This window comes from Platalea leucorodia (assembly GCF_965183815.1).
Source record: "Platalea leucorodia genome assembly, chromosome: 2".
NCBI lineage: Eukaryota > Metazoa > Chordata > Aves > Pelecaniformes > Threskiornithidae > Platalea > Platalea leucorodia.
In genome coordinates, this window is record NC_138824.1 from 71,616,435 (window position 1) to 71,635,629 (window position 19,195).

A 19,195-nucleotide genomic window follows, 5' to 3' on the forward strand; every position below is an offset into this window, starting at 1 on the left:
GTGTCAGCCAGGCAGCCCCAACTCCTTTTCTCTGGCAGCTGCAGCATTTTCCTTCACCGTGCACTTTTTCCATGCACCAAGCAGGGGAATATGCCAAGAGGCGTTTGATTATTGCTGTAGTAGGTCAGATGAGGGCAATGCTGAATTTTTTTTTTCTTCTGTCTTGAACTTTGCCTTCCTTCTCAGGAAACTAACTAACTTCATGGAAAGGTGTCAGAGGAACTGAGAAACAACCACCTCCCACTTACTCTATTGTTTGGGGAAGTTAATAGTTAATTGAATACTGTCAAGGTCCAGTCGGTAAACCAAGGCAAACATTCAATCAGCGAAAGAACAAAAAGTAGGAAGGCTCGACAGTCCTTGTGAAATGACTGTCATTAAACTCATCTTGTAACAGAGTCTTTTCTTCAGCAGACTAAGCTCTCCTGACAAAAGGACTTTTATGTGAAAATGGCTCCACCAGGTTTTTTTCCCCGGCACAGAAATACAAAAATTCATATCCCTAAGCAACGCTAATCTATTAGAGGCAAACAATGGTGGCTCTAATGTTTGTAGCTTGTTGGGATCTCTACAGAAAATTCTGCTGTAGATGTGCGTGTGTGCGCATGCACCAATTTTTGTTTCAAAGTTATTGTACTGAATTTGTTTTTCAATAAAAAAATCCACTTCATTCTACTTACTTATAAAAGGGAGGATTGAAGCACACATTTACATAATAAATTCTCACCACTCAGTGAATAAAATCACAGAACAGCCTGGGTGTCAAGACCTTGCAAACTTCTCCTGAGCTTCTTTTCGCGCTCTGCCTGAGTTGCTACCAGCCCCTCTTTGCAAGCTTTGAGAAAGCCAGCAAAATCACTGAGGGCTACTGGGCAGGTACTCGAACGTGCAAAAATACTGTAACGTGTTTAAGCTTTGGTAAGCTTTGGAGACTTGTTAAATGTCACTCTTCATACAGAATAACTAGGAAGATTTTTGCATGGTTTATAAAGTTCTGGTGGGGAACTATCTCGCTACAACCAGCACAAGAGCTTTCACTGAGAGTAGAAGTGTCTACTATAGACTTTGTCTAAATCAGGTGGAACATGAGAAAAAAAGTGGAAGCAATCAACTCAATCAAAAGGATTGAACGCTGCTGACCAGTTAGCACTACACCGTAAGAGCACAGCTCTTGCGAGGTAGATAGGATCATACTCGAACTCGAGGGTCCCATTTGATTTTAATGGGAACTTGCAGACCTGAAAATATGCCTGCAATTCCTGGAATACATGAAACAAACCACTGAAGATAGGGGATTACTGACAGAACAGAAACATCACAACCCTGAATAATGAACCCACAGAGTAAAGCTGCCACTGACTTTCTTTCACTGGTTGCACAACGCAGCAGTAACGACCCCCTGGAGGAAAGCGAGTTCATTTTCACACCTCCAACGCTGTACCTGTTTAACAGCCCCTTGGGCAGCACACATGCCATTGCAACATGAACGCCCTCCCCAGCGCCACACTTGTGAACGGTACAAAGGACAGAGGGTTCATTTAACTGGTGTGAAGCAGCAAGCTGCTCTTTAATACAAAGAGTTCTTGATACAAGCTCTAGGAGATGTATGAACTCAACGGTAAAATTCATGACTGTGCCTTCTTCTCACTGGTGAAGCAGCACATCACACGGGGTACCAACACACGCGATTTGCTTGGCACTGACAAGCAGTTCGAGAAATCTTCCGCTGAGCTCAACTTCCTCTCAGGAGCACAGACGCACCCTCAGACAGCAGGCCAGGGACTCGGCCCTCAAATGACCAGGGAGAGCCAGGTTCCGGATGGACCTCCTGCAGCTGACTGCAGGGCAACGAGTAACCAAGTGCTGGGGCAGCTAAGTCTTTCTTAGGACTCTTCCGGAACAATAAACCCCAAAACCACAGCCTAAAAAGGGGACACACTGCGGAGAGGAACGTTACAGAGCCACCCACAAAACGAGCTCCCGACCTGGCTACTGAAGAAGGCCTCGCGAGACTGAGCCATTTATAGCCACGGCGGAAGAGAGCGACAGGCAGCCCAGCCAATGAACGTCGCCCTCCGACGCGGCGCCCATTGGCTGCCGGCGGGGCCGGCGCCCGGCCGGTGGGCGGGGCGGAGCTCCGTGCGGTTCCACGGCGCTCGGGGCGGGGGGCGGTTGCGCGAGCCGGGCGCGTCGCTGACGAGGAAAGGGCGGGGGGGGGGGCGGGCGGGCGCGCGAGGGGAGCGAGAGCCCCGGCGCGAGCCGACACAGTCGGTCGCCGCCGCGCCCGCCGCCCGCGGCTCCCCCTGCCGGAGCGCAGCGCACAGGTGAGGATGGCAGCGGCGGTCGGCGGGTCCCGCTCCCGCGGCGCGCCCCGGGCCCCCGCTGCCCCCTTCGTACCCGGCTTGGAGCCGGCAGCCGGGTGGCGGCACGCCACGCCACAGCCGACTTGGCTTTTCGGGAGGTTAGGGCCGGACGTCCCTCTTTTCTCCGCACCCTCTGGAGCGGGTGTGCGGCGGAGGCGCTTCCCCTGCCAGCGCCGCGGGTCTCTGCGGTGCCGCCGGCGGGAGGGCAGGCGAGAGGCTGGGGGCCGTCCTGCTCACCCATCTGCATGCACCCTTCCGCGCTGACATGCACCTGCGTGCTGCTGGTGGTGCAGGGAGCGCTCGCGGCTCCTTCGCAGGACTTGCTACCACCCCCTCCCTCCGCCCTGTGCTCGGGGGTGCCGGCGGGAGGGCGGCGCTGGGGTCCCGGGTAGGGCGGCACTGCTCCCCCTCCTCCGGCTGGGGCGCCCCGGGGAGCGTTGCCGCCGCCGCCCCTTTTCTCTCTGCCCACCCTTCCTCCTCCTCCCCCCAGCCTGCCGGCAGCCCGAGGGGGGTTCGGCAGAGTTTGCAGTTTCCTGTCCCTCGTCCTCCTCCCCCACAACCTCGCTCCGATGCACCGGGCAACTCTCCGGACCGGCGCCTCTCCCTCCCCTCCGTCGTCGTCAGCTCTCGCCCTCTGCCGCCCGGCGGCCGGTGCGTATCTCCCCGCCAGATATTTTTTTCGCTTCTCCGACTAAATCGCCACGACCTGGGGCGGGGAGACACCGGGGGAAGGTCCCGACTAACTCGGGACGGTTTCCACGGAGGCAGCGGATTCCCCTCTCACCTCCGGGCTGTGAAACGGGAGGGAGTCGGCGAGCCTGAGGTAACGGCCGTTAACGGCGGCGGGTGACGGCGCGCGGTTGGGCGCGGGGGGGGCGGCGCGGGCTCCCGGGCGCCCGCGCCGCCCCCCCCGCGCCCAACCGCGCACCGCGGGGTTTGCTGAAGCGTTTCAATGGAAAAACCCTGCCCAGCAAACCTCCTGCAGCCCCCTTTCCTTCTTGTTTTGAGCACGGACCGTTCTCCCATGTCTCGAAGAACAACCTTTTAAATGCAGCACTGCTGCCGCGGTAGGTGCTTTTGCACCTCCCGGCAGATGGGAATCTGGGCTGGTCTTCTCAGAAGTCTGGCACTCTTCAGGCTTTGATCCTGCACCATCTAACCCTTCAGCAACTATGTAAAGAGCCTTTGCAGGGGCATTGAAGTATAGCAGTTTTTCATGGTTTGCAGTTGGAAATAAGCTTTGTGTGTATTTTGGGAGTGTCTTGATACGTACAGAAACTTCTTGGTTTATCTAAGATGTGATTCAGTAGGGTGCTGCTCAGCACCTGAGAGGTGCCAGGTATCTTCAGTGCCCATGGCCTTCAGCATCTGGCAGGGTCATTCCTGTGTGTCTGCAGTGGGAAAGGTTCAGGTCACAACGGTGCTGGAAAATTTCATAGGCTTCATCTAGATAGATGTTATACCCTGTCGTAACGTCAGCTCAAACTGGATTACCCCTCAGTTAAATTTGTTTAGTTTGTGTTGTAAATTATTGAACAAACCTAAAGTGACCACCTGGGTGTTAAATAATTTATATGCGTCTACGCATGGGTTTCTGCTGGTTTAACTGTATGCATTTTTAAAAGGTGGAATGCTTCTGGTTCATGCATGGCCTTGATGTATGCAGTTTGATATAGTGAAATGCTTGAATAATCATCTAAGTACTGCTGAGCTGTAGCTGCGCTTCTGGTGCCTGTGCTAAGAGGAGTGGGTACAACATCAGAAGAGAAGGATAAAAGCAGAACCGGCCAACTCAAACCCATGATAATTATTAATTCGATACAATTTTGTGTGTACTCACTGCTAATTGAATCATGTTGCTGCTGGGGTTTTTTGTTTATTTTTTTGTTTTCTGAATTCTTTCAGGCTGTGTTTTTTGTGGATTCAAATAGCATAGCGAGAAGCCCTGATCACAACATCTTGATTTTATTGCAGCAAATGTAAAAATGATGCCTACATTTTCTGGCAAGGCAGACGGTTCACTTTCCTTGCATTATCAGATGGTATTTTTACTTTCCTGGCTGCCCTCTCTTGTTTGCATGTCGGACCAGTTGTTTGTTGCCCACGCTGGGATAATCCATCTAGCTTGCAGCCTAGTCCTTTGTACATACCTGAGCTGCTCCAGAGACATCTGACTGCCGCTAAAATAATGGTAAAGGTAGATTACAGTTTAGGCATCTTTGCTTCATAGTCACTTTAGCTGTGTTAAACTGTTAATTCATGTAGACGGAGCCTACAAAACCTTGGGGTTTTGAGATCTTTGCCTCTCCTTGCTATTAAAGTTCACCCAGACTTTTATCTTCTCACCTAATTACTGTTGCCTACCCTTCTGGCTTTTATTACATGCATTTCCTATTCAAAGTGCTGGTGCTGATGATATTTCCTTGCATGCCGTGTTCTCTGTGCTAGCTTTCTATAGGTCTCTCAGTTGTCTTTATCTTTCATTGTGTTGAATTCAGGTTTCTTGTATCATAGGGCCTTTCACAGTTCTTTCTACTTCTGTTCATTATTTTGTTTCGTACTGAATTTTACCATTCACTTTGTCTGCTTCCCATGTGCTTGCATTTATTCCCTTTCTCATAGGTACTATGGGATTTCTGGGTTAATCTTTAAAGCCACAAACCTATCTGTGCTGAAAGTTCCCCAAAGCAAAGCACCTTACTAGCCTTATATGCGATATAATCATAGTCTGAAGGTAAACACTTTCAGTAACCTGGGTGTTGTGACCAAGATTTGAAGGCAAGAGTGTGTAGTTCTGCAACTTTGTTGTTCTGTTCGGTTCATTTGTTAACCATGCCTGTTGGTTATGTCTTGTTTTGCAACCTCTTCAGTCATGTGTGCTGCGATATAAGCTTGGGAAGAGTAGTTCAGATTTGACTGGAATCTCTTGGTACCGTAATAACAAAAAGTATTTTTCTCCCTCTTCTTCTAAATGCATCCAGGCAAGGGTGTGAGAGAGAGTGCTTCCAAGCAAATTTCAAAGCAAGTTATTTATTGCTGGGTAGCATACTTGTATCAGATGTAGTTTATAGTGGGGAAAAACTGGCGGTGCCTTAAAAGAATGTTGAATGTTAATGTTTGAGATACTGTAAAGGATGATTTAGTGCTTTGAAAACAAATCTGGCCTTCCCCTTCCCCCTCATTTTTTAAGGTTGGTTAATTTATTTCCCTGTTCTCTGTCTTGCTCAGTTAGGATAGTGTGGTTAGATGCTGGCTGTGTTTGGCCAGTTGACGATTTCCTAATCCCAGGATATGGAACCTTCCTCTGGGATAAAACTGAACTGTAGGTAATTTCTGTGTTTTGTCCTTGTGCCTGTGTGGCAGAGATAGAGGAGTGATACGGTCACATCATGGCATTTTGTGTGCCTTTTGGCTTATGGCCAGTTGGTATATAGATTGGGCAGTCTCTGCATGTGTGACTGTAGTCTGTGCGTTAGCTGCAGCTAAGCTAGGGAAAAAATGGTTGTGGATGTGTCAGATACTCTTGCATTGAGCAGAGAAAGATGGCTGATGTAGGTTTGTAAATGCTGTTTAAAGCTCTGGTCTCTGTTTGCTGGGGGCGGTTCTGCTGCTGCAGTTACGTTAGGCCTGGCTGATTTCAGAGGGGTTTTGTCGAAATGAGTACTTAGGAGTGGGGCCTTGAGTTGCTGGCTTCCTGAAAACAACTCTTGTATCAGTTCATCACCTGCCAGAGTGACACGTGATTTTGCCTTGAGTTTATGATAAAATTGTAATGTTGGTGATATGCATGTTTGTCCTTTAATGACCAAATTCATGCGAAATAGAGCTCCTCCAGATAAAAGCAGTCTTAACAGAAAACAGACAAATTAATCTAGCAAGTTCTATTCCCCGAGCAGAGACTGAGGCAGTGTGAGGGAGATGCATGTAAGCCACAGTAATGAGCGTATAGTAGTATTTCTTTACTGTATTTTGGTACATGGGGGACTCATAAATATTTTTGGCATAATCTGTTAAAATTTTGTTTCTTTAAACAGGACTAGAAGAATAAAGAGAAGTTTAATTTATGAGAACTGTAAGAAAGCTTGCAACAATTTGGAATGGATTGATTTATGATTCCTCTGATGTGCGAGAGCAACGTTTCGTGTCGCAAGCCCAACAGATAGATCCTCATCGCTAACAGAACATAAACAAGTGTGATGCTGAAATGAGATGAGGCTCCGAAATGGAACTGTGGCCACCGTGTTAGTTTTCATCACTACTTTCCTCAGTTTGTCCTGGTATACTGCATGGCAAAATGGGAAAGGTAAGTAAAAGGTTCCAAAACCAAGTTGACCTTCACGTGGCTGTACAGCAGAGGAGTGAATAGTACAGGCATGTGCACTGCTGCTGTATGTTAGCAATCTGTAAATTGCTTGTTGACTAGCTCTGCTCCAGAAGGTATTGCCTTGGTGAGGAATAAACACCTGGTAGTAGATTCAGGAAAATTAACTTAGAGTGATCCCGATTTAAAAAGAAAAAAGTGTACCTGAAGAAAAACAAATGCTGCTGTTGGAGGAAGGGGTTGGTCCACGCTGAATAGTTGTGTTTTGGGGTTTTTTTTCATGGTTTATAGTTGTTGGAGAAACATATGGTCTCTGGTTGGTTTTTTTGTTGTGTGGTTTTTTTTTTTTTTCCCTCTTCCCCCCCACCCCGTAACATATGGCAAATGGACCCGGCTGGAGAATGTTATTTTTGGTGCTGCTTTCTGTCTTCCCTGATGATTCAGTGATGGCAGTGGCAAACTGCCAGTCAACATTGTTGAAAGACTTCTCTTGCTGTTTTTGAATGAAATGTAAAGCATTTCTTGTCAGAGTACGATATAAGAAATAAAGTAATATGAGCAAATTGACCAGGTGGTGGGAAATGCATCAATTATAATAACATGAACAATCTCATGAAATAATCAGGTAACTCTTGTGTGTAATACACTTTTACTGTTTTATATCTCTTTGTTGATCTTACTGCACTCCATGTGAACCTTGGAAAAGTCAGTTTTTCTGAGGGTCAGGACTGTTTACTGCAAGTAAGGTGTTTCAGTTTTGTCCTTCAGTAAAGCAAATAAACTTGTTCAGCAATGGTTTCCAGAAAAAGAAAGTTTTTGGTTTGGTGGTTTGTTTTTGTTTTTTGTTTTTTTTTCTTTTCTTTATATACATCTGATCTCTTGAAACATAGTAGACTGTGTCCTTCAAAGATCAAGTAATTTGGCAACACATATTCTGTCTTAAGTGAGATTGCTACATGGTTTGTTCTGACTGCTCTGCTGAGAATATTATCTTCAGTTGTGCCTCAGGTCCAATAAGAGGAAGCTGAGATTTTCCAGGAATACCGTCTGTTGTAGCACAGACAACTTGTAACCCTTATTTAAGTATAAAAGAAGCAGATGAGTGCTGTGGAATATTGAATTTTTTTTTCCCATTGGGCACTTGTTGGAGAAGCAGATGCTTTGTGGTGTGATCTCGGCGGTAGCAGTTGGTTGGTAGGCTAGCCTTCTGAATGTAAGCAGCAGGAAAAATGTCAGGTCCTCGAGGCTGTGGTAATATATAGATCTTTTAATTGGACAGCAAAAGTGTAGACGTGCCAAAGACTGACAAGAAAAGGATATTTGAATAGCACCGTAAGTAGTATTTTCTTCATTTTGGCTAATACCACATTCTGTAGCTAGATTTTATGTTACTGATTCATTTCTTGCTGAAGAATCTCACAGGAATTTTGCTTTCACTTCAGGAAAGATATGTATCTGTGAAATTCTTTTTCACGCTTCTTTTCTTTCTTACTTGACATATGATTTACAAGTCTTGTTTTCTTTTGTCAAAGCGTAACACAAAGAGAAGTCTCCATTAAAAGCAATTAACAAAAATCTGCTATTTGGAGAGTACTAGTAAATATGGCACTTGGTGACAATTTAAGCTTTTGTTGGTCAGACTGCTCTATTTTTTTATACGCTTTTTTCCATCTGAATTCTTAGAATCAATACTTTCTTAATGTTGGTGTAAAACTTCTGCATTTATCTTCTTCCAGATCTTGCTGTTGAGCAGTAAGAAGGTAATTTGTTAAATAAAAATCAGTGTAATGAGACATCAGTAATGTGTAAATTAATCATAAATTACAGTTATGAAACTACAGTCTAGATAATTTGCTCTTAAGGTGTTCCTTCAAGATAAATTTATACATAGAACATTGTTTTTTAAATTTTATTTTACTTTTTAACTTATGTTTAGCATTTTATTAATTTCCACAGGTTGTCAAAAACCAAAACAGATTTGAGTTCATTTAGTATCATGTTTTCAATCAGAGACATTTCTGCACCATTGGAAAAGTTTCAGAAACTGATGATATGTATTTATTAAGAATTTTTCTTTTAGGTTTGATATAATTTTATGTTTATTTAGTAAGCCTTGCAGGATGGTATCGTAATTTGTTGATAACATTTTCATTACAAATTATTGAGTGGCTCAATTAGAAGGAAATATAGTGCTTGCTGTTCCCATTCACCGAAGGGCTATGGGGTGTCACATACTCCAGTCATCATCTGTTGTTATTTATTACTTGGAAAGAAAATACTATTTTTTAAAAGAAAAAGCAAAACCCCAAATTGCTAGCTTCTCAGTGATAACTAAAACAAATTTTGTTTTTTAAAAGCAGAAGCCTAGTGCCTTGTTTCTAACAACCCTAATTCACTCTTCAAGTGATTAATTTTAATTGAGGAACTAAGATCTTGGGTAATTGTCACTTAAAATGCAGAACCATTTGTGGAATAGCAATAAGACTGGGATGATGTCATATTTTTGTAGATCATGTCTTCCGCTAGTAAATATACCTAGTCTCACTCTATGCAGCATAGGATTTAGATGCTTCAAAGTGATACAGACTTTGTTACTAGTTTAAGTGCAAAAATTTGTCTCTGCAGAACAGTGCTTTACAAACTTTAAGGATGTGCTGAGAAGTTGTCAGGGGTTGAAGGAAATGCTCTGTCTGAAGTGGCATCACTGGAAACCGCATGGCTTTAGCTTACCCAGTGGTCTGATGATGACCTTTCACAGGGCAGACATTGCTATTTGGATGAAATGGCCAATTATGTGGTTTTGCATTTAAAGTTAACTGTGTTTGAAGAAGGTCGACTGAAATACCTCTGGTTGTTGGAGAGAGTCTTCAAAATTAAGCCAAGACCTTTGTCTTTTTCTGGACCCCATGCAATGTCTAGAAGCACTGGAGTTGTAAGGAAGCAGTGCAAACCCTGAATACACCTGGGAAAGACCTCTCCTGTGGGATTTGTGAACAAGAGTTGTAACACTGCTTTCTAGGAGTTAAAAATGTGCTATGGTTAGCAGAAATGAAGTAGATGTTGGAAATAAAATCTTACCAAAATGCAGATTACTTTGGTGCACAGAAGGAGCACTTTTAAAGGATCTGCAGTCTCTTCACATTCACAGTTAGTCAGTTCAGTGTGAGATGTCCTTGAATTCCTCCTAAGACTGAGCTCTTATGCAAGTGACAACTTTATGCTTAACACCATCTCTTTTGACTGAATCATGCTTTTTGCTACTACTGACCTGCTCAGGGTCACAGGTCTTCAGCACCTCATTTGTGAGCTACAGAAATGCAGTGGTTTTTTTTATCCTAAAGGCACTGCTCTTAAGAAGATCTAACTAGTACAAAACTGCTACTGCATACCTATTACACCAGTCACAAAAATCATATCAAAGCTGTTGTGCGCTATGTAGAGAGCGTAGTCCTGATGCTTTGATCTTTAATGTGACTAGTGGTCTGAGTACGTAATGTTCCAGGAAGAGCATTATGCTCTATAATGCTCAAGAACCTCCTCTTCTTGAGTCAGCAAACTTCCTGATGCCTGACACCAGCATGGAAGTTGGTAAGGAAGGTAAATAACTTTACTGAATTAGGGCAGGCATGGTAGGATGAAACTCCTCAGCAAAGCATTCATCAACTTCATTGCTTTGATTCCCATGTTAAAGTCCTACTCTGATCCTGCTGCCATTGATTAAAAAAAAAAAAAGCTTTTTTTGTTTAAAGTATGCATGCTTTGTTCTTGGTGATAGACAGTAGTTGGCAGTGTCTTGCATCATGTTTAGAAGGCATTTGGCTACTTGAAGTGGTGAGGACCTGTGTGGAATATGTGTCGGGAAAATCTGATGCAACTTAACCCTTCAGCATTGTCAAAACTATGTAGTTTTCAGAGCAATCTGAAACTAGTAGTGTATATCATCTTTTTCCCCATGTAAAACATTCTTCTTTAACGATGAAGAATTACTTGAAAAAGCTTTTGTTTTTCAGTTCATCCAATGGTGGTGTTGTAACCATAGGACCTCTTCACTGTATGAGGATGGTTGTATTTTGGTACACTGATTTAAATTCACATGGGAAGACCTCCAAGAGGACTTTTACTTTTGAGATAGTTAACTAGCTTTCTAGTTTGCTGAATATTCACTCATACTTGAGTAATGACGGTTGAAGCTACTGTTCCATTTTAAGCGTGATGTTTTCTCTCATTTGGAGAGAAAATGGCTGGGGCTTTATAATAAAACTATTGTCATCTTTCTCCTCTGGCTGTTTTCATAAAATCAGAATTATCACACTGTTTGTCAGCCACAATAATCATAAGTGCTGAAAAATATCTAAATTTAACAACAAGCATAAGAAAACCTAACTGAGACTAAACCAAAAGGCCTCAGCCAATGGTGGAAAATTTTGGAGTAAGAACCAGGAATATTAATTCCTGGAGGGAGAAGAGTCCTACAGAACCATGGAGGAAATGGGGCAAGGAGGACAGGATATTTTTTTTTTTTTTTGCAGTGGTTATGCAAATATTCTCTTTAAAAATAGATCAGAAATCTGAGAGATACATGTTAGTATTTTGCAACCATAAGTCACCTTAGTTTATACTTTAATCCTAAGAGAAGCTGTTATTTGAGTAAATGCTGATTACAGTCTTCTGGCTGCACATTCTGATTTTCAGAGTTATGTGCTGATTTCCCACTGATGTGAATTAAGACGGACCAACCAAAAAAGTTAAATGGGCTACAAACTGAGAAGAGTGGAGGCAGGGGAAGGGAAGGGATGGGATGCTAAAGTAGGAAGTGCATATAACAGTTTATGCCAGTCAGCTTGTTTGGGGGAGAAGAGAGGTCTTTTTTTTTTCTTTTCTGTTAAATAGAGGGGAAGCGTTAGTTTCCTTTGGAAATTCTGTTGCAGATCTTCCAGGAGCTGAAATTAAAGGAAATAGGAGTTTCCTTTTTCTTTTCAACACCAGCACATGAACATTACTCCGGTCTTTATCTAAAATACACTTCAAGCTTGTTTCCAAAACTGACATACTGGCATATAGCTTATTGATATTAAAAACAGGAGTTGAATTTAATTAAGGCCAGTCACGAATGTAGGTTTGGAATGGTTACTGAGAGTCCAGTGCAGGTAGCGAACACGGTGTCCCAAGTGAATCGAGCAGAAGAGGTATATATCCCAGCTGTTCAGGTGGGCAGTGTTTAGGTCTGCAGTATCTTTGTGTCCATTTTGTGCCTGATGCAGCAGAACTTCTCTGACACCAGTGATTTTGGTGAGCTGCAGTGGAAAGGATCACAACCAAAGGGGCTTTTGGAGCCGTGCCCTGTCCCCTTGGGTTTTTTTTTGTAACCTGCTAGCTAGGTTAGCTCGACAGTTTATGGGATTCTAAAACTTGGTTGCTACCGGATCGTTTAATGTGACCAGACTCAGCCAACATCTTGAGGTACTGCTCTTGATTGTGGCCCAGCCCTCAGACTTGGGGAAAGGCAATACTTTTGCTCTGTGTGGCGTCTCTTTAATACTTCTTCAGCCTGAGTCTTCTATATTTGCATGACTCCTCCAAAACGCTGGTTGCTGCTCTCATCCAGAGACTATCATATGGGTAATTTAGCCAACCCAGGAAAGATGGTTGCATCTGACCCAGCTGCTCATAACCTAACAGCTCTACTATAAGAGATGTATCTATGAATGTATCTACTAAGAAACCTTTGCAATGGTTTGTAAGCCAGCGTGTATTTATCTTCTTGCTAATAGCTTGTCTTCCTAGAGTAGTTACAACAGATACATGATCGCATTTTTAACAGCGAGCAAAAGGGGCTTTGCAATGATATTTCCTGGTTTTGGTGGTGGTCGATATTCTCCTTAGTGAATCTGGGTGGTGAAAGGGAGAGATTTCTTAGTAAATTTCAAACAGCATCATGCTGGGAGGAGCAGCAAAGATAGGCAGAGATTGAAGTTTAAAATAACTTATGCAAATTGGAGGCCTAGTGAGGAAGGGGGTGAATGGAGGGTTGAAGGTAGGTTAAAGTGCCCCAGACAAAACATGGGGTGCAGTAAAGCAGAAGAAAATCAAATGTATACAGAAGGAATGGGGAAGAAATTTGATGTTAGGGTTCTAGTTAGGAATGGCAGTTTACTGTATGTTGCATGCTAAGTGTGCAGAAAACAAAAGAAATTGAACAGAAAAGGGGTGTTAAGGAAGTAAAGAAGTATGAAGTCTACTACTCCAGCCAGACAGAGGAAGTCATCTTTCTGCTCTGCTTGGCACTGTGTCCACTTCAGGATGGTGCACTGTAAAGAAAATAGATTCATTAGGTGGGGTTCAATGGAGCAATGAGTGATCAAAGATCTAAAAAATCTGCACTGTAAGGGAAGGGTCAGTGTCCTGACATTGTTTAGCTTAAAGGAAAGGTGTGAGAAGAGAGATGGGAAGATAATTTTCAAATATTTTAAAAGTTCTTGGGGGGGGGGGGGGGGGGGGAAGGACATAATCTATTGTTTGTGGCCATACTGAATAACGGGATATAAAGGACTGAAAATGAAAGGGAGAGGTTAGGTAGTGGAAAAAATTTTTGTAATGGCAAGTACAGCTACATACTGGAGTAGATTGTTGGGAGGGGTGAAGAATTTCCACGTAGGCATTTCCATGAACAAGTTAAAGCAACGATGACAAGTAAAAGACACCAATACCACGTTTGGTACCAATAGAGGTATGGGCTACCACAAAAAGAGTGAGTTACGTTGTTTTTTAAAGTCAATATGACGCTCCCAAAATAAATCTCGGGCAGGGAAGACCTACAGCTGGCAGGAGTGATCTAACTTTGAACTAGCTATCTTGTTGAAATTAGTTTTGAGCAGGGGGTTGGACTAGATGACCCCTAGAAGTCCCTTCTAACGTAAGTTATACTGGCTATTCTTGACCTTTGCAAAGTTTATTTCTTCTTGTGCCAAGAGTGACATGCCAGTGCATTTCATTACTAAATAATATTGACGTTTGCATGAGATATGTGAGAGTTGCCCTTTATTATTGTAAAATTTGATCCCTTAAAATATGTAAAATGTTTGCTTTTATTTCAGCAGATTCACTTAACCTTTTATTGTTAATGTCCGCAGCCCTTTCTATAGCTGGGAACCATGAAAATATTGTGTTAGAAAAATCTCAAAGTGACTTGTTTTTATTTTCAAGTGTGATTTTTTTTTTTTTTTTTTAAGTGAACATGGCAGAAAGTAGTTTCCTTGCTCACAGTGCAAGGCTTTATTCCAGCTAGTCTCTGCTTAAAAAGCAATTACTCTAGACAGTTTTTTAGAGCTATGCTTCCAGCTGCTTTTCTGGTTGTCTCCTTGGCTTTCACACAGCTTTCTGTCTGTTCCTGCGGATGCTTCCCACAGATGTGCCACCCATCTATCTAACAGTAAACTACAGAAACTCTATTTTTACTTGTGGCAGTATATAATTGTACTATCTTATGCTCAAAAATAATTTAAGTTTCCTATGCTTATCAAGCATAAATGTTGCTATTGTAGCCCACAGATAGATAATGGTCTTACGTATCAATGCCATGAACATGTAAGTTTCCTCAGACAGTTCAGAGATGGGCCGTACTACATCTTTTTTCCATTACAAATTACTAGTAAAGTAGTTGTACAAATAAACAGCCCTCATACCTAGTTGCAGAGCCCCTAGAGACAAACTGTATAGAGAGATTGGAGAGAGATTTTAATAAAACAAATGTGATGGGATCACATTTGACTTACAAGGTTGTTGGTAATTTGCAGCAATGCGGGAGCACGGTGAAGCTTTGATCCAGAGTTGTTTGCAAGCAGGACAAGTTAGAATATGTTCTCGGAAACAGAGCTTGTTCAACACAGTTGTCAAGGCACAAAGAAACAAGGAGCATCAGCAACCTCGACCCACTAGCATGTGTGGGAACAATAATCAAACTTCTGCAATGCTTGAATTTGAGCTAGTAAGAATTTCTAAAAGTTTTGGCTCTTAGAATAGCATCGTTAATTGTGAGGTGGTAGCACTCTTCTGACCAGTTATCTTTTGATAGATGAATTTTCTTCTAATGTGTTAAGATGTTAAACATTTCGCTGTGGATCTACCATTACTGATCTCAATTTAGGAAGCTAGCTTTTCTTGCTGTAGTTCCTGGCTTGTATGTGTATGTTTCGTTGATTTCTGAGGGGAGGGAAACAAATGGTTTAAAGAGTGTCTTGATTTACATGTTGTGGTGGGTTGACCCTGGCTGGGCACCAGGTGCCCACCAAAGCCGCTCTGTCACTCCTCTCCTCAGCTGGACAGGGGAGAGAAAATACAACAAAAGGCTCGTGGGTCAAGATAAGGACAGGGAGAGATCACTCACCAATTACTGTCACGGGCAAAACAGACTCGACTTGGGGATATTAGCTTAATTTATTACCAATCAAATCAGAGTAGGGTAATGAGAAATAAAAAACTAAATCTTAAAACACCTTCCCCCCACCCTTCCCTTCCTCCCAGGCTTAACTTTACTCCCGAATTCTCTACTTCCTCCCCACCAGTGGCACAGGGGGACAGGGAATGGGGGTCGCGGTCAGTTCATCGCACGTTGTCTCTGCCGCTCCTTCCTCCTCAGGGGGAGGACTCCTCACTCTTCCCCTGCTCCAGCGTGGGGTCCCTCCCACGGGAGACAGTCCTCCATGAACTTCTCCAGCGTGAGTCCTTCCCACAGGGTGCAGTCCTTCAGGAACAGACTGCTCCAGCGTGGGTCCCCCGCAGGGTCACAAGCCCTGCCAGCAAACCTGCTCCAGCCTGGGCTCCTCTCTCCACGGGTCCGCAGGTCCTGCCAGGAGCCTGCTCCAGCACAGGCTTCCCACAGGGTCACAGCCTCTTTCGGGCCACATCTACCTGCTCTGGCGTGGGGTCCTCCACAGGCTGCAGGTGGAGATCTGCTCCACTGTGGACCTCCATGGGCTGCAGGGGCACAGCCTGCCTCACTATGGTCTTCACCATGGGCTGCAGGGGAATCTCTGCTCTGGTGCCTGGAGCACCTCCTCCCCCTCCTTCTTCACTGACCTTGGTGTCTGCAGAGCTGTTCCTCTCTCATATTCTCACTCCTCTCTCCAGCTGCAGTTGCACATTTTTTTTTCCTCTTCTCAAATATGTTATCCCAGAGGCGCTACCACCATCACTGATGGCCTTGGCCTTGGCCAGTGGTGGGTCCATCTTGGAGCCAGCTGGCATTGGCTCCATTGGACATGGGGGAGGCTTCTAGCAGCTTCTCACAGAAACCACCCCTGTAGCCCACCCCACCTTTGCGACGCAAACCCGATACATAGGTACAAAAGCTCAGAGTTATTGACAATTCTGTGGTAGAAACAAATCATGTTGAAGTTTTCAGAAGCTTTCAGGTTGTCAGAACCGAATAGTTCCTTTTTCTTTCTGTGTCATGGTTCTACTTTCCTGTGTGCTTTGTTTCCTTGCCACGTTGGTCTGTAGCTGAGTTAATCCATCTGAAAATATATAGCATCTTAACTCTCAAAATCTGAGCCCTGAATGCTCAACAGTGTGTGAACATATAATATGATGATTCTTGGAGAAGGTTTGGGATACAGACACCTGGGTTTTCCTGGACATGACGACGACTTTTTCATAGAAATCTTGCCTGGGTAGAAATCCTTTGGGTGCAGAGCCCATTAGCCCTGGATGGGTGGATGCTGCTGCACAGGCATCATGTTGCTGACCAGGTTACTGCATGACCAGAAATCCCAACTGTGTACACAGAGATTGCTTAAGTGTGCACAGTAATTGACACCTTTGGGAAGTTTTATGTAAGTGCATACTTGTGATAAGTAGTTGCTGAGCAATTGCACAATAGTCCACGTGCTTTTGGGATGTCTGGGAGGGATCAACCACTCAGTTACTGCCCGGTTGGTTGGCGTATGTGCTACGTGTCACATTCTGGAGGATGTATAGAGGTGCATGTACTGTAGAGTTTGTTTGCGTAGAAGTGTCAGGGTTAAACATTTTTGCTTTGCACAAATGTATCTGTTGATCAGGGGGGCTCTAGACAGAAACAGGGGAGACCTTTCTGAAATTCCTGTGTGTAGACATGTGATGGTAAAATAACTGATTTCTCTTCTGGTGCAAATGGGACACACACATTCATAGGTAGAGATGACCTTTTTAGGTCAGGGCTCATTTTCCCTTTTTCTCCTCCTCCAGACTGCTTTACTGAGAAGGCAGTTGTATACAATAAACGTGCAATTTTATAGTATACGGAGACACTGAAAAAGAGACTAATGCTTGGCCCTGTATTTTTAATATGTTGCTTTAAACCTGACTGTATTTAACTTAGTTTGATAAAGTTTTTAACATGGAACGAGCTATAACTGAACGGAAGACTTTTCTCTTTCCCTTGTATTTTGGGGATCTGGAGATGAGTTGCATCAGGTTTTGTGGTATTTTAGCTATGCGTAGATTGCAGTGATCAAAGATTTGAATTGAGTGAAGTTGAGAGTTTGTCCTTATGCAGGAAAAAAATTGATGCTAGGACATTCACAGTATCTTCATATATTCAGTACCAATGGCTTTAAGTTGTTCTCCGGTGCAGTCATAATGATAAACTAGTGATTCAGGTAATGAAAGTAGGATGGCTGTGGTTAACTTTTTTCAAAAGTTGAAGTGTTACTGCAGCTTCTTTTGCATTAAGACATGTCACTGTATCCTCTTTTTCCTTCTGTCACTCCTTCATAACATTTTTTTAGTCTGTCCTCCTCGCTTGGTTCAAATTTGGTGTTGTCAGTAACACTGCATTCCTGTAAATTTTGAGGAAACAGACTGTTGGGACCAGGACAGAGCCTCCACTTGGCCCCATGGAGGGAAGCGCTGGAGCTCAGCAGCAATGTTGGGCTTTGCTAGCTGTGCAGCCACTGCTCACGTTCCTGTTGACCACGCAATAGGTTCAGAGCTCTGTCTTTTGCTAGTGGTTAGAGGTGGATGCTGTTAATGCGTGGAAGAAGTATGGGAAGACATACGCAGGGGACAGCATGAGGAGTTGTGTGCCAAGGGCTGAACGCTGGTTCTGCTGGCTGGGGTTATAGTGGCAGAGGAATGGAGTGTGTGGGGTGTGGTAGGGGGTCTTGGGGAAGAGCTGGGTCCACTGGGATAGAAGTCCCTGTAAGTGAGAAGGGGTGGAAGCAGCTGTAGGAAAACAAATCTGTGAAACTTGTGTCGATGCAGTATCTATGTTCAGGTTTGGGTGCTCGCTCCCTGCCCCACAATCTTGGCTCTCATTAGGCACACAAAATTACCAGAGTGCCAGGCAAGAGAGCTGTTTTATTTAAAACTCAAGCAGACATTTACACATAAATTGTATATATTACATTTTGATTGTTCATGATATTGCTGGTTTAATCCTACTTCAAAGTGTAGGACAAACTGCTTGTGATTGTGTCCTCTTCTGAATTAGAGGAGAAGAGCCTTCTGGGTCTGGCAAGAATCTGTGCTTAAGCTGTTTGCTTTTATCTGTATCTGGTCTTGTGGTGCCTCTTACTTACTGTTTCTACATGTTTACTGTCATCGTTAAATGTGCCATAGAAGCAAAAGGCGTTCGTGGCTACTTTGCTGTGTTGTTTATTGAGAAGTTATAGACACATTTTTCAACTGGAATTAAATGTAGGAGGCCGATTGTTAAGCTAAAGGGGGTGTTGCCATTTGTGGTATTGAAGTGAAACTGTAGAGCTGGTGGCTGATGCAGTTGACTGTACTCATCATTCTCAAAAAAAGCTTTATAGCAGATTGATTTATATACTGCAATAATGGCATAAAGGTAATGGAACACTTAATAGAAACTTCTATCCTGTGGCTGTATTGATTTGCATCTTTCAAAAGTAAAAATGGAATTTTACATACAATTTTGGTAATGCAGAAAGTTTTTTTGAACAGATCTTTAGCAAAACGCAAAGTCTTTCCTGTAAGGGAAAATCAAAATATACTTTATTTCAATTCATCTTTATTAAGATGTGGTTTATAGCCACATGATGCTTCTTGGATCTCTTCTTCTGTGGGAATGATTCCTACACTGTGCTAGATCTTCCACAAACTCTTTGCTTTCTTGTTACAGAAAGGATCAATATAAAAGTTATAATTCTACTCAGAAACCTTAACCCATTTGAAATATGAATGGAACCACATTTCCTTGTGGTGTTGTAGCATTAGAAAGTAATGTTCAGTAATGTTGATGAAGAGTAGTGTAATGGGAAAATAATTAAAAATATGTAATTAACATGGTGATTTGGGAAAGTTAAACCAAAATACTAATTTTCTGCACTGACTATTTTGGAGACTCTGTACTTCTCACCAAAAAAAATTAAGAATTTCAGCTTCTTATACCATGTGATGTATTCCAATAGCCTTAGACAAGTCTAACCAGAAACCAAGTAGTGCCTTCTTTAACCTTGTGAAAACATGTTTGTTGCTGCTTCTAGACCATTCTTTTCCTGTTTATGGC

At 43.4% G+C, this 19,195-nt stretch overlaps 1 protein-coding gene across 2 annotated transcripts in view; it reads left to right on the top strand.

Annotated features, from left to right (window-relative positions):
• The first annotated feature begins 2,245 nt into the window (after positions 1-2,245).
• MGAT4A (alpha-1,3-mannosyl-glycoprotein 4-beta-N-acetylglucosaminyltransferase A) overlaps positions 2,246-19,195 on the top strand; it is an 85,492-nt gene continuing 68,542 nt past the window's right edge. The window contains exons 1-2 of one of the 2 annotated variants that reach the window (XM_082337743.1): positions 2,246-2,324; positions 6,398-6,666. In XM_082337743.1, coding sequence (XP_082193869.1) covers positions 6,573-6,666 — 94 coding nt within the window. In that variant the 5' untranslated portion in view covers positions 2,246-2,324; positions 6,398-6,572. Of the gene's footprint in view, positions 2,325-2,762; positions 3,187-6,397; positions 6,667-19,195 lie in introns of those variants that run through there. The other variant, XM_082337744.1, reaches the window with a different exon arrangement.